General features: G+C 40.4%; 1 protein-coding gene across 2 annotated transcripts in view; it reads right to left on the minus strand.

Moving 5' to 3' along the window:
- The window catches only part of WDFY4 (WDFY family member 4), a 746,928-nt gene that overhangs the window by 290,864 nt on the left and 442,146 nt on the right, over positions 1-13,918 (minus strand). For both annotated transcript variants that reach the window (XM_029609624.1, XM_029609625.1), the window contains one exon: positions 838-1,004. In XM_029609624.1, the coding sequence (XP_029465484.1) occupies positions 838-1,004 (167 nt within the window). The remainder of the gene's footprint in view (positions 1-837; positions 1,005-13,918) is intronic.

The raw sequence follows: 13,918 nt of genomic DNA on the forward strand, positions 1-13,918 counted from the left end.
ACTTTCCTCTCTCTCTCTTATTTTAAGCTTAGTAGTTCCCCCTTTTTCAAACAGATCAACCCCCACCTGTGTTGGAATTCTGGTCCCTTGAACAGAATATTTGCAACTACCTGGGTATTTTTCCCCTGTTTAAATAGCTCCCCCTATTATAGTAGCCATTGTTCTAAGCCTGGTCATTGTGGCAATCATCCTGAGGCCATGAGTCATGCACATGGTTCCTTCTTTAGACCCTGTATCATGGGCTCTAAAACAGGCCACCAGGTATCACTCTTAATGATGATTACGAATCCATCCTCCCCAGGGGCTGGGAACGTTGCCATTACAGCATCCCAGTCCCAGGTAACCCAAAGTGCAGAAAGCCTGATCTGGGAATCAAACTGGAAACCCTCCTTATGGCCAGGATGCAGCACTGCCACTGAGCCATCAGACAGCCATCTCCTTAAAAAATGTTATTGTCTTGTCTCTCTTATCCCTACCATGACTCTTACTCCTATTGACCTTTCCAGTTGTCAACATCCAGCTAAGTGGTGGGAGAAAAATGGGAATAATGGGAGGAGTTGAGCTGGCCAGATAACTTATACAGCTAGCTCTGGTCGCCCATAGACCTGTCCTAAAGTTAGCTGAATAAAGCTATCTGGCTAACTTTAGGATAGCTGGATGCATTCAGTGGTGCCACTGAATATATAGGCTAAGTTAGCCAGATAAATGTATCTGGCTAGCATGCTGAGCTGTACGGTGGCTGAATATGAATCTCCTAGAGTCCCTTTTTCAGGTATTGTCCAGTCACTGCTGAAGGTGAGACATCCCTGAGAAATGATGAGTGTTTAGAGCTGGTACCTTTTCTTTTTCTGCAAACTCCTGCAGAATGACATGCCTTTCAATGCATTCTTCAAAGAAATCTTCTGATGGCAAACTTTCATGTAAGGCAGGGAAGAAGGTCAGCTGGTCATTATGTTTTCCTTGGTTAGCATTCTCTGAGTCTAGGTCATTCAACATTAATTCTTCTGAAAGAAAAAAAGACAGGTTAGCATTGTTGGGATTGCACCAGCACCGAAAACATTTCTCAAGTGAAACACAATGAAATGATGGACTTTGGTTCAATGGGGCTTTCTGTTTATAGGTTTTAACTGAAAAAAAAAATGAAAAAGAATCCCTGCAAAGGGAAGGGGGGGGGGGGAATGTAATCTGGGTTTGTTGGATAAATCACTCTTTCCCAAGTCCTCTCCTGTAGGCACACCTATGCAGTGGATTTTCAGGATTGCTGCAATGAATATGCATGAGATAGCTTTACATACACCAAGTCTCTAACGTATGCAAATAATCTCATGCATATTCATTATGGACATCCTGAAAACCTGATTTATTAAGTGTGCCTTCAGGAAAAGGTTGGAAAATATTGGGACAAACACCAGAAAAACACCGTCTCTCCAGTAGTCTCTCCATCTGCCCTCCTTTGCCTGCTTTAGAACCATTGCTCTGACATTACTCCTTTTCTATGCTGCTGGATCGTCAGCTGCATATGGTCTTATCTGATGGCCCTCTTCGCTTCTCCTTCTGCCAGCTCTGCTTCACATTGAGTCACTGGAGTTGGGGGAGCAGGATAAAATTAATATGTGGTGAGGGGGGTTGAATGAGTGGTGGGGATGGGCTGATGGTGGAAAAACTCCATTAAAAAACAGATTTTATGTTCTAAATAAAACTAAAATATCTTAAAAAATAAAAAATACAAATTGTAAATGTAAAAACAGAAGCCATAAATATGTCACGTTGCTTGGATCCCAGTGATTTCCACTAGTTTTGTTGACTCAAATGCCACAGAAGGGAACATAAAAACAATTCCATGGTCTGATCACTATTTAATATCGATAAAATGTGCAATCACAGCAAATAGGAAAAATCTGCCAGTAAGGAAAACGTCCTGAGAAGAAAAACATCTGACCCTGATCAATTTATTGCAATTTGGTTACCACTGTTACCCGATACACTGGCTGATAATATTGTGGAGACTCTTACTGAATGGAATAAAACTATCACAACTGTAATGGATGCTATAACACCAGAAAAATATGTATTCACTCATTGAAAGCATAATGCTCCTTATTTCACCCTCCATTTATTAAATATGAAAAAGATACTAAGATGCCATGAACGTCGTTGGCGTAAGAATCATACTCAAAAACCCTTGAATACTGGGAATCCTGTCACCTAGAAATCAAAAACCTCCTCAACAGCCTCAATCTGATACTAAACTCCGCCAAAACTGAAGTATTACTCATAACTCCTGATAACAATCTCACAACCTCTCTGCCAAACAACCTACAAACCACTCATGTAAGAGATCTAGGTGTGCTAATCGACAATAAACTAAACTTCAAAGCCCACATCAATAAAACCACCAAAGACTGTTTCTATAAACTGCAAGTTTTAAAAAGGATAAGACCACTCTTCCATGCCAAAGACTTCAGAACCATCCTCCAAGCCCTCATTTTCTCAAAATTGGACTACTGCTGCTCCACTTTACTTGGCCTCCCCTCCTCATACACAAAACCGCTCCAAATGGTCCAAAACGCAGCAGCCCGTCTACTGACAAACACTAAGAAAAGAGACCATATCTCCCCAGTGCTACAAGACCTCCACTGGTTACCAATTCATTTCAGAGTCATTTATAAATCCATCACCTTGATATACAAAATCATTCACCAACATACCACAATCGATCTACAAATTCCTCCCCGCTTCCACAAATCCACAAGACCGACCAGGGAAGCCTACAGAGGATGCCTCATTGTTCCACCCACGAAAACCACTAATCACAGCACCTTAAGAGACCGAGCCCTTTCCACCGCAGGCCCACAGTTATGGAACTCCATCCCTCCAGAACTCAGAAACGAACCATGTCTCCTAACCTTTAGGAAAAGACTCAAGACATGGCTTTTCAGGCAAGCCTTCTCGAACTCTACCTAATATGCACCATAAACAAACTCTCTACTCAGAGACTGTACATATGAGACACCATATTTATATTGAACTTTTGTACATAATTATTCTCCTCTATCTCTTTCTATTTCTTACATTCCCAGTTCATTAGCCCTTGTTAATTGTAACTGCTTCTCTTCATCACGTTATTTATGTTTTTTGGTTGTATTATCCGCACCCCTGTTTTCTGTAAACCGACATGATGTGAACGAGTTCATGAATGCCGGTATAAAAAAACCTTAAATAAATAAATAAATAAATATCCGTTACCTGTCTGTAAAACAGCTTTTATGGCATACTTATCTAAATACAGAAAACAAATAGATATGGTAAAAAATTCTTACTATGTGACAAAAATTCAAGCTGCCAATGGTAATCCTGCTATACTTTTTAATATAGTAAAATCTTTAATATCCATTAAACAAAGTCTTCCTAACCATGTCAATAATTACTTTTGTAATAATCTAGCTACCTTCTTCTTCTCAGATAAAGTAAAACATATATCTAATGAATTCCAACCTACCAGGTCCCAGAGTTAAGGACATAACTCCCTTGCAATGATGGGATTCATTTTTTGTAGTAGACTCTAACAATTACTCAAATTCCAACAAAATGAAACAGTCTTCTAGTCCATTGAATCCTTGTCTGACTGCTTTGCTTAAACTAGTATGTGAGAACTTTTCCCATCACCTAGCATATATAGTAAATCAATCCCTGTCAATAGGAACGTTTCCAAGTACAATTAAACAAGCTATTGTATCTCCACTTCCCAAAAAGCAGCAGCTGAGCCATTAGACCTATCAAACTACAGACCAATTACATCTACCTTCCACAGCAAAAATCATTGAGTTTGTTGCGTTACATCAGTTGACATATTTAAATGACTAAATTCCATTTTGGATTTATTTATTTATTTATTTAAAAACTTTTCTATACCGTCGTTTAGTAGAGCACCATCACAACGGTTTACAGATAGGCACAAAAATGTTTGGTTTCTAGCTTATCCAATAGGTGCCAGTATTATACGGTTACATAGTTCAATAATATATTCTAAATGGGGGGTGGATGTGGTTACCAGTTATGATTGTTAGCGCAATCATATGTTTATACTGTAATTTAAATATACTTAAGTATGAGAAAACGTAATAAGATTATGCACTCTGCATTTTGTACTGGTGACTTTCAGCTGTTTTTGTGTTGTTATTCAGCTACCTCACTGTGAAATGCTTTTTTGAAGAGCCATGTTTTTAAGCCTTTTTTGAAGAGTTTTAAATCTTTCATTAGCCTTAATTCCAGGGGTAATGTGTTCCATAGTAAAGGTCCTGCCAAGGATAGTGCTCTCTTTCTGACTTGGGTCAACTTTGCTGTTTTGACTGAGGGTATGGTTAGTAGAGCTCTATTGGCCGATCTGAGATTTCTTTGCGGGACATGTAATCGAAGTGCGGTGTTTAGCCAGTCAGCCTGTTCGTCATTTATTAGTTTATGCACTGTGCATAGTGTTTTAAATTGTACTCTTTGTTCTATTGGGAGCCAGTGTAATTCTGCAAGTGTCTGGGTGATATGATCTCTTCTGCCTTTACCAGTGAGTATTCTGGCAGCCGAGTTCTGTAGTATTTGCAGTGGTCTGATAGTAGTATATGGCAATCCTAGGAAAAGTGTGTTACAGTAGTCCGTGCTGGCAAATATTAATGTTTGGAGTATTGTACAAAAGTGTTCCTGATTTAATAAGGGTTTTAGTCTTCTAAGGACCAACATAGCTTTAGAAAGGCCATAGCACTGAAACTTTACTATTATCATCTTCTGATACAATTATACATGGCTTCGATTCAACTACAAATTACTTTAAAGTTATGTTTGACATAACATCAGCATTTGATGTCCTGGATCATAACAGTCTAAAATCAATAGGTATCACAAAAATAGTATTACAATGATTTACTTCTTTTCTCCTAAATCATACATAGCAAATAAGGATTGGCCCAGACACATCTGTTAAGAAATTCCATCAGGAGTACCTCAGGAATCAGCTCGTAGCATCACTTTTTAATATATACCTTTCTCCACTATGTCATCTCCTAGCTGAACTCAGGATACATTTTAAAATTTACACCGATGGCATTAAGTATTTTTAAATTCTCTACACTACTTCCTGGACCAACACTCTGGCTCTAATAACACTATATAGAAATGCAGTGAAAATTTGGTTATCAAACAGAAACATAGAAATGATGGCAGAAAAGGACCAAATGGTCCATCCAGGTTGCTCAACAAGCTTCTTAAGGTAGTAACCGCCACTCTGTGCAGGTTACGCCCATGTTTCTCTTAAGGGTAGTAACTGTCACTCTGTGCGGTTATCCCCAAGCCTTATGGTACCCATAAAAATTTGCAACATTTTTTTTACTAGGTGATGAGCTTTTTTGAAAATTCAGACAGTGTTGCTTGATGTACTATGCTTATGGACCTGGCCATATAAGCAGTCTTGTGCTTTTTCCCTTATGTCTGCGTATTAGTATCCAGTCCATACAAGTTGGGCCCTCCTGGGTGTTGTCTGTATCCTACTCTCCTTTTCCCTTGCTGAAGCAGGGAGCAATGTTGCAGTTGCATTAGAAACATCAAAGCATATTGCTTAAGGGTAGTGATCTCCATGCTTTTTGTTAAGGGTATTAACTGCCACACCAGCAAATCTCTGCACGCTATTCTCATTTCCATCCTCTAGCCTTTAAAGATCTAGTGTTTATCCCATGCCCCTTTGAATTATTGAACTGTTTTCATCTTCACTACCTCCTCCAGAAGAGCATACCAGGCAACCACCACTCTCTCCATGAAGAAATATTTCCTGACATTTAATTTCGTGACCCCTAGTTCTATTGTTTTCTTTCCAACGGAAAAGGTTTGAAGTCATTAAAACCTTTCAGGTATCTGAAGGTCTTCATCATATCACTCCTGTATCTCCTCTCTTCCAGTGTATATATATATATTTAGATCCTTCAACCACTATTCATAGATCTTCTGATACAGAATCTACACCCTTTTCGTCACCCTTCTCTGAACAGCCTCCATTCTGTCTCTATCTCTTTTTAGATATCGACTCCAGAACTAAACACAGTACTCCAAGTGAGGCCTCACCAAGGTCCTGTAAATGGCATTATCATTGCCTTTTTTTACTGGTTATTCCTCTCTATGCAGCCCAACTTTCTTCTGGTTTTAGCTATCGCCTTGGCATATTGCTTTGCCATCTTCAGATCTCCAGATACTATTACTCCAAGATCCCTCTCTGTTACGAAGCGCACCCTCATGTCCTGTTAGGAGTGCGGAGGCGCGGTCCCATCTCAAGGGAGGATGTGAGCCCTTGGATCGCGTCACGGCTCAGGAAGGAGCCCCAAAACACACCATGAGAAGTGATCAGGTACGAGCACGGGTGGAGCAGGAGCAAGGCTGGACTGAAGACAAGGCAAGGAATATCTGGAACAGGAATAAAGCAGGCTCAGCTCTCCACTGGACCTACACACACCAAAGAGACCCAGCAACTCAATGATGGTCTCGAGAGTAGCCCTCCGGCCACTCAAAAGCCCTTCCGGACCCACCGCTTGGGAGTCCAGAAAGGCTGAGTGCAGGAACACGAAGACTCAGACAAAGACTCAGGATACTTGGAGAATTCAGATGTAGACTTGGATACTCAGGAGACTCAGATGAAGACTTGTATACTCGGACAAGGCCTCAGGATACTCAGAAGACTCGAAGGACTCAGACAAGGACTCAGAATATTCAGAAGACTCGGACAAGAATTCAGGCTACTCAGAAGACTCAGACAAAGATTCAGGTTGCTCGGAAGTTTCAAGCAAGAATTCAGGAGTCAGGCGAAAGTACTGGGTGAGAACTGCATCGCAGCACACCCTACACAGCTGCCCATGGCTGGTCGCGGACCACGCTGAACGCGAAGCAGACTCCAGGCGAAGAAGTGGAACTTGAGACTGGAACATGACAAAGATTCAGAAGAGACCTGCACCGGGGCGCGCCCTACACAGCCGCTTGTGGCTGGTCGCGGACCACGCTGAAGCAGAGCAGGTTCTGGCAGAGTCTTAGGCATGAACGGATGCAGGCACAAGGGACTCCGAAGACCGGGACAGAATTCTCGGAAGTAAGGCATTAGAAACAGACGTCTTCCAGAGGCTTGCGCTGCAGATGAGAAGAAGGCCTTGTGCCCCGAAGTGCCCTACACAGCCCCCCCATGGGCTGGTCATGACCACGATGGTGGCACGCCAGGAGAGGTGGACAGACGAGGAACCTGGGAACTGGACGAAGAGCTGAAGAAGGGACAGACGGAGTCAGGACAGGAACATTGGACATCAGGAACATGAAACATGGCACCTCAGGACATGGTCCAAAGAAACAAACCAGAAACCGATCCAATGCTGCAAGTAGCAACCAGACGAAGAAGAGGATTGGTAAACACCAATGAATTTATTAATATATCTCGTAATAAAAAGCCCAACTCAGGCCGAGTTTTGCTCTATTTTTTTAGAGTCTAACCCTGCTTCCTTTTTAAAATTTCTCCCCTGCATTTTTTAATAGACACAGCACTGGTGTTTGCCGATTCAATTCTTGAATGTCTCACCCACTACTTCATATACAATGTGTTAGTTTGCCAATACATTTTTTGACATAGGCTTTGTCTAAAAGGGTTTTGTAGTCAGCATAAGATGTCTGTTTGTCCCCTCAGAGACATATTAGTTTAGTTTAACCTTTTAGTTTTTTGATATTTTAATCGGGACTATATGCTTATGTTTCTTATGTTTCATGTCTGCATCGGCAATATTTTGATCTATTTTTTATTTAATTCATTTTCAAACTTCACATTTTAGTATTTATTTTTATCCTAGTCACATTTTTTAGTGTCACAGCAAGAAATCCGTATGGACAACTGTTGATGGACAATCTCCGGCTTTTTTCTAAAACCTGCTTAAAGAGGTAAATATAGTTACTTTTTAGTCTGCCTTTTTCCCTATTTAGATCTTGACTCCTTAGCTATGTTGGTTTGCAAGGCCTGGATTTCCTAAGGTCGCAGACCTTAGAAAATCCGGCGATAACGGGGGATGGGGTGGCGGGCCTGTGAAAGCCGGCAGTAATCGCACCTCCGCGGTGCAATTGCTGCCGGCTTTCGCACCCAATAGCGCCATCATAAAAGGTAGTGCTATTGGGCATGAAACTGGCGGCGAAAAGGGCCTTTACCTTTTTGCCGTCAGCGACGTCTTCACAGCGTCTGCCCTAGTGCCGCCCTGACTCCTCCCCTTCCGGTGCAGACGCCGCCCAGAACCCGCCCCGATCTTGGTATCGCGTACGATCCCTTTTGAAAATGACCCCCTAGGTTTGGTACATTTATTAAGATATAGCCACCAAGCACTACTAATTTCACTTAATCTTCTTACATCCATTCAGCTAATTCTATATCTATTGTTATTGGTTTTAATCCAGAATAGATTTTAGAGGGATCACAGGCATTTTTTACATACTTTTTAAGACATAAACTGGGTTAGGTTTTAGTTAGACACTAAATAATGGTCTTCTCTTCCTTTTAACATTCTTTTTATTTATAAGTGTGGTTCTATCCTTGTTTTTTAATAATGTTTTTTATGCTTGTGTTTCTATCTTTGGTTTTTAAGAGCTTTTAGCACAATATATGGAATGTAAGGACTTTGTATCCGCATGAGGTGCATACAGGCAAACACCGCTATCATTTTTCAACAGGTAGTTATAGAAATTGTCATTGTCCTTATTTTTATTTTCATTTTGTTTTTTTTAATTATTCATTATTTTGTATTTTTTGTAGATTTTATATGGGTACCTTTGTAGACAAACGTTTTTATTTTTTAAATGGGAGGATAATGTTTAATGTTTTAAATAATGTTGAACAATGGGAGTTCACTTCTTAACACTAATTAAGTAACATACCAATCCCTGTTTTACAATTTAATAGCTCATTGATGTACAGTAAGCTGGTTCTAATTATATCATTACCGATTGACCACTTTTTATTAGTTTGTTAATCAGAGACATAGTTAGAATCGATTCTATACAATTTTTTTTACCACACCTGTTAACTTGATTGGTTAAGAAATACCAACCCCTGTTTTGATACACATCTGTTTTTTTAATATGATCACTAGTTGACCACTGCACCCTTAGTCTTTCAATCACAGGCAAAGTTTGAATCAGTTCTGTATTTGTCTCACTACACCTGCTAAAATGATGGGTTAATATTTATGTGTTTTCCGTTATTGTTCAGTCTTAATTAATATTGTTTATACTTTTTAAAAAATCTTTTATTATGTCATGCATGGTTTTATATATGTCTATACATGTTTGTATATTTATTTTATTTGTTTCTATGTAGCCCCTGAAGCAGCTCGAAATAGAGCGAAACTCGGCCTGAGTCGGGCTTTTTATTACGAGATATATTAATAAATTCCTTGGTGTTTACCTATCCTCTTCTTCGTCTGGTCACCTCAGGACATTGAACATCAGGACATCCTGACATGGAACATCTGGATATCAGGCTATCAAGAGAACTGGACATCTGGAACATCAGGAACAGGAGACAGGTGATGAGGAGTTCTGACAAGGGATGAGACTAGGAACATCAAGGCGACGAAGTTCAGAACACGAAGAACAAGGAACGAAGATCCATCAAGGCACAGGAAGATCATGAAGGACGTGGATCCGAAGAAGACCACAGACGCTGTGAAGACTGGATTCGAAGGCCCTGAGGAACAGAAGCAAGGCCCTTTTTATAGGGCTGATCCAGCGAAGACTGATGATGTCATGGACGAGGGCCGCGGGGCTTTTCCCACCGCTGGCCCTTTACATATTGAAGAGAGGCGCGTCTGCGGCTATGGTGAAGGAGAAAGGAGCAGACACGTCGGCGGCATCCCTGCCACGTGGGAGGCCTGAGGAGAAGCGGCTCCCTGCCATGAAACGGGAGAAGAGGCAGGCACCATTAGATACGGCTTCCCTGCTGCTCAAGGACCCCAGCATCGGCAGCAGCCTGCCGCGAAGAAGGTAGGAGACTGCCTGCAGGACCACCACGGGCAGGCTCATAACACTCTCTTGGTCCTTGCACATCAGTCTTTCACCCTCATCACATACAGTTCTTTTGGATTACTGCACCTCAAATACATGACTCTGCACTTTTTGGCACTGAATCCCAGCTGCCAAATCTTTGACCACTCTTCAAGCTTTCTTAAATCTCTTTTCATTCTCTACTCTTTAAGATGTGTCCACTCTGTTGCAGATCTTAGTATCATCTGCAAATAGACCAACTTTACCTTCTATCCCTTCTGTAATGTCGCTCACAAAGATATGGAACAGAACTGGTTCCAACACCTATCCTTGTGGCACTCCACTTAACACTGTTCTCTCTTCAGAATAGGTTCCATTTACCATTATATGCTGTCTTCTATCCAGCAACCAATTTGTAATCCACACCTCCACCTTGGGGCTCATGCCCAAGCTTCTCATTGTATTCACAAGCCTCCTATGCAGGACCATATCAAACGCTTTGCTGAAATCTAAGTAGATAACATTGAGTTTTCTTCCTCGATCCAAATCTCTAATCATCCAGTCAAAAAATCAGATTTGCCCGACAGGAGCTTTCCCTGGTGAATCCATGATGCCTCGGGTCCAACAACGCACCAGATTGAAGAATGTTCACTATCCTTCCCTTCAGCAGAGTCTCCATTAATTTTCCTACCACCGAGGTGAGGCTAACCAGCCTGTAGTTTTTCAGCCTTCTCTCTGCTACCACTCTTATTAAGAGGGACCACCACACTTCTCCAATCCTGCAGCACCACTCCCGTTTCCAGGGATCTGTTGAACAGGTGCTTTAGCTGATCTGCCAGCACATCTCTGAGCTCCCTCAGTATCCTGGGGTGTATCTCATCTGGCACCATGGCCTTATCTACTTTCAGTTTGCCTAGCTCCTCCAATACATTCTCTTCTATAAATGGAATTTCGTCTACTCTATCCACATCTATGTTCTTGTTAACAAGCAACATCCTCCTCCAGGGTCTTCTTTAGTGAACACCGATCTGAAGTATTTGTTTACTATTTGCCATTTCTTTGTTACTATCCACATATTGCTCCTTATCACCTTTCAATTTCACTATACCGCTTCTGACCTCCCTTCTTTCTCTGATATATCTGAAAAATGTTTTGTCTTCTCGCTTTACACCTGGAACTTTGTGTTCTGACTTCCCTCTGTAGCAGAGTGTTTAGAGTCTAAATAATTTAAACCACAAAACAAGCATTCAGAGTCATTCATCAAAAGGTGTTACTTATCGCATCGTGAGATGCATATGCAAATCTTTAAATTTTAGTCAAAGTGGAGGAGTTTGGGCGGGTTTATGAAAATGAGGGACATTGCCTGCAATAGCATAACACATGTTTTAACACCAGAAATAACTACACTTTTTTTCCTGGCATTAAGGAGAGAGGGGGGGGGGGGGAAGAGAGAGAGAAATAGAGAGAGCATACCTCTAGGGTGGCACACAAATTAGGCATCTATTTATACCACTATAGGAGGGTCAACTAGTAACTCAAGGTAAAGTTTTGGTGGTGGTCTATGATTTTGAGGACAGTTTTACAGGCACAGTCAAATGTACGAACAGCACAGTATACATCAGTGAAGATTTGATGTGATTTGGAATTAAGAAAGCTAAACAAAGAAGAGATTTCTACAATGTACTCTCACCCTAGCTTGATAGCACCCTGACTCCAAAACCCTAGACCACCACCAAAACCTCACCTTGAGTTACTAGTTGACCCTTCTACAGTTATATAAATAGTTGACATACATGAGAGTCTTATAAAGAGCTTTTCTCTCTCTCTCTCTCATGAAAATATCATGGGTGCAATAAATTCAATTCACATTGCAGTAAGTCAAAATTACCCTAACTATGCCCCTTTTTCTTATCACTGGCATTATTCATGTGAAATTTATAGCATTTTGATGAATCTAGGGGACTGCTTGGAAATCAAAGAGCAGACAAACGCTGTTAACCTGAAGATTTCATTTTTTTTTTTCAAAGCGACTCTTTAGTGGTCCCCTTTAGTGTTCATTAGCACTGTAAAATAACTGTGCTGATATGTTTGAATTATCCATAACAGTCCCTTTGTCCCTTCTGCTTTCATAACTTATCTGTTCATCTGTAATGTATATTCACAGCAGCTTATTACTATATAAAGCTCATGTGCCAATCCATGCTCTCCTTTCATTGCCTACGTAAATAATTCTGTATACTTAAATAATGGACCCAAAATGCAAAGCAGAAGCCGATCCAGTTGGCTGTATAGCAGTAAAGAGAACAAGAATTGGATGATGGAAAAAGCCCTTTATTGAAATATGCCCTATTTCAATAAAGGGCTTTTTCCATCATATGATTCTCGTTCTCTTCACTGCTATACTTAAATAATGGCCAGGCCTCTAATCATAGATTCTTTAGTCTCAGATGATAAACTGTAAGAGTACATCATTTCTTCATCTTTGATGTAATATATAGCTAGTTTTCATCTTAATTTTTTATTCTAGTCAAAGAGAATTTTGTGCATTTTATTAAGCAAATCAGAAACCATCATGCACAGTGTAAAGTTTCAAAAATCCATATGGCAAGTAAAGATACATCATATCAAATTATGTTTTTTTTAGTTTTGAATTGTATTTAAGATACTTTAAGTATCTTTTATTAAACAGCAGCTACCTTATGAAGAAAGACTAAACAGGAGAAGAGATTATTGAGGGGGGATATGACAGAGGTCTACAAAATCGTGAGTGGAGTAGAACAGATAAATAGGAAAAGCAAGTTTGCTTAATGCAAACAGTATTTGTAGACAGCAGGATAAATTAGCCAGGACATGGCAGGTGATATCATTCAACGGCATCAAATGGACCCATCTCTTGTAGCTCATAGAGCTTTTGTACTGATGAGCATGTACAGGAGTTCCATATGTATGTTGCTTCACGAGTCCCTCATCGATTTTAGAGCTAAATTTAGTTAGATAGTTGACTCTTCAGCGAGGCGGGTAGGTATTTAGCATGACTAAGTTCATTGTGCTACCTAGAAGTACACCATTTACAGTTCAGTTTGGAAAAGTGATGACTGAGGAGGGATATGATCGAGGTCTACAAAATCATGAAAGGACTTGAACAGGTTAATGTAAATCAGTTATTTACTCAGATAATAGAAGAACTAAGGGGTACTCCATGAAGTTAGCAAGTAGCTCATTTAAAACAAATCAAAGAAAATTATTTCACTGAGTGCATAGTTAAGCTTGGAATTCATTGCCAGAGGATGTGGTTACGGCAATTGGTGTAACTGGGTTTAAAAAAAGGTTTGGATAAGTTCGTAGAGGAAAAATCCATAAACTGCTATTAATCATTAAGGAATAGTAGCTTGAGATCTATTTAATGTTTGGTACATTCCAGGTACTCATGACTTGGATTGGCCACTGTTGAAACAGGATACTGGGCTTAATGGACATTGGTCTGACCTAATATGGCATATCTTATGTTCTTATGTACAGTAAGCTAACTTGCTCTCTCTATTGACAAGCAGGGAATCCCAAGCTGATGGTTGCAGCAAAGCATTTAATAAGTAACCCAATCCCCACAGGGAGAATAGACTGCTGGGATGAACAGGTTGTGCAAAGCTGCTTGTCAAAATTTACTGTCACTTCTTGATAGATTGTCCAGACAGTAATGGGACATGAAGGGTGCAATGACGACCAAGTTGCAGTTTGCAGATGTCTTCAATAGGCATTGCTTGCAGATAAGTCATTGATGCAGTTATGACTCTCTTGATAGAGTCTGTAATCTGGAAATCTGCATGCACATAACAACGTGTGAGAGTCTGCTAGCCAAATGGACAGTGTTTGTTAGTCAACTGCTATT

The sequence above is a fragment of the Rhinatrema bivittatum genome, chromosome 7, assembly GCF_901001135.1.
Source record: "Rhinatrema bivittatum chromosome 7, aRhiBiv1.1, whole genome shotgun sequence".
In the NCBI taxonomy this organism is placed as follows: domain Eukaryota; kingdom Metazoa; phylum Chordata; class Amphibia; order Gymnophiona; family Rhinatrematidae; genus Rhinatrema; species Rhinatrema bivittatum.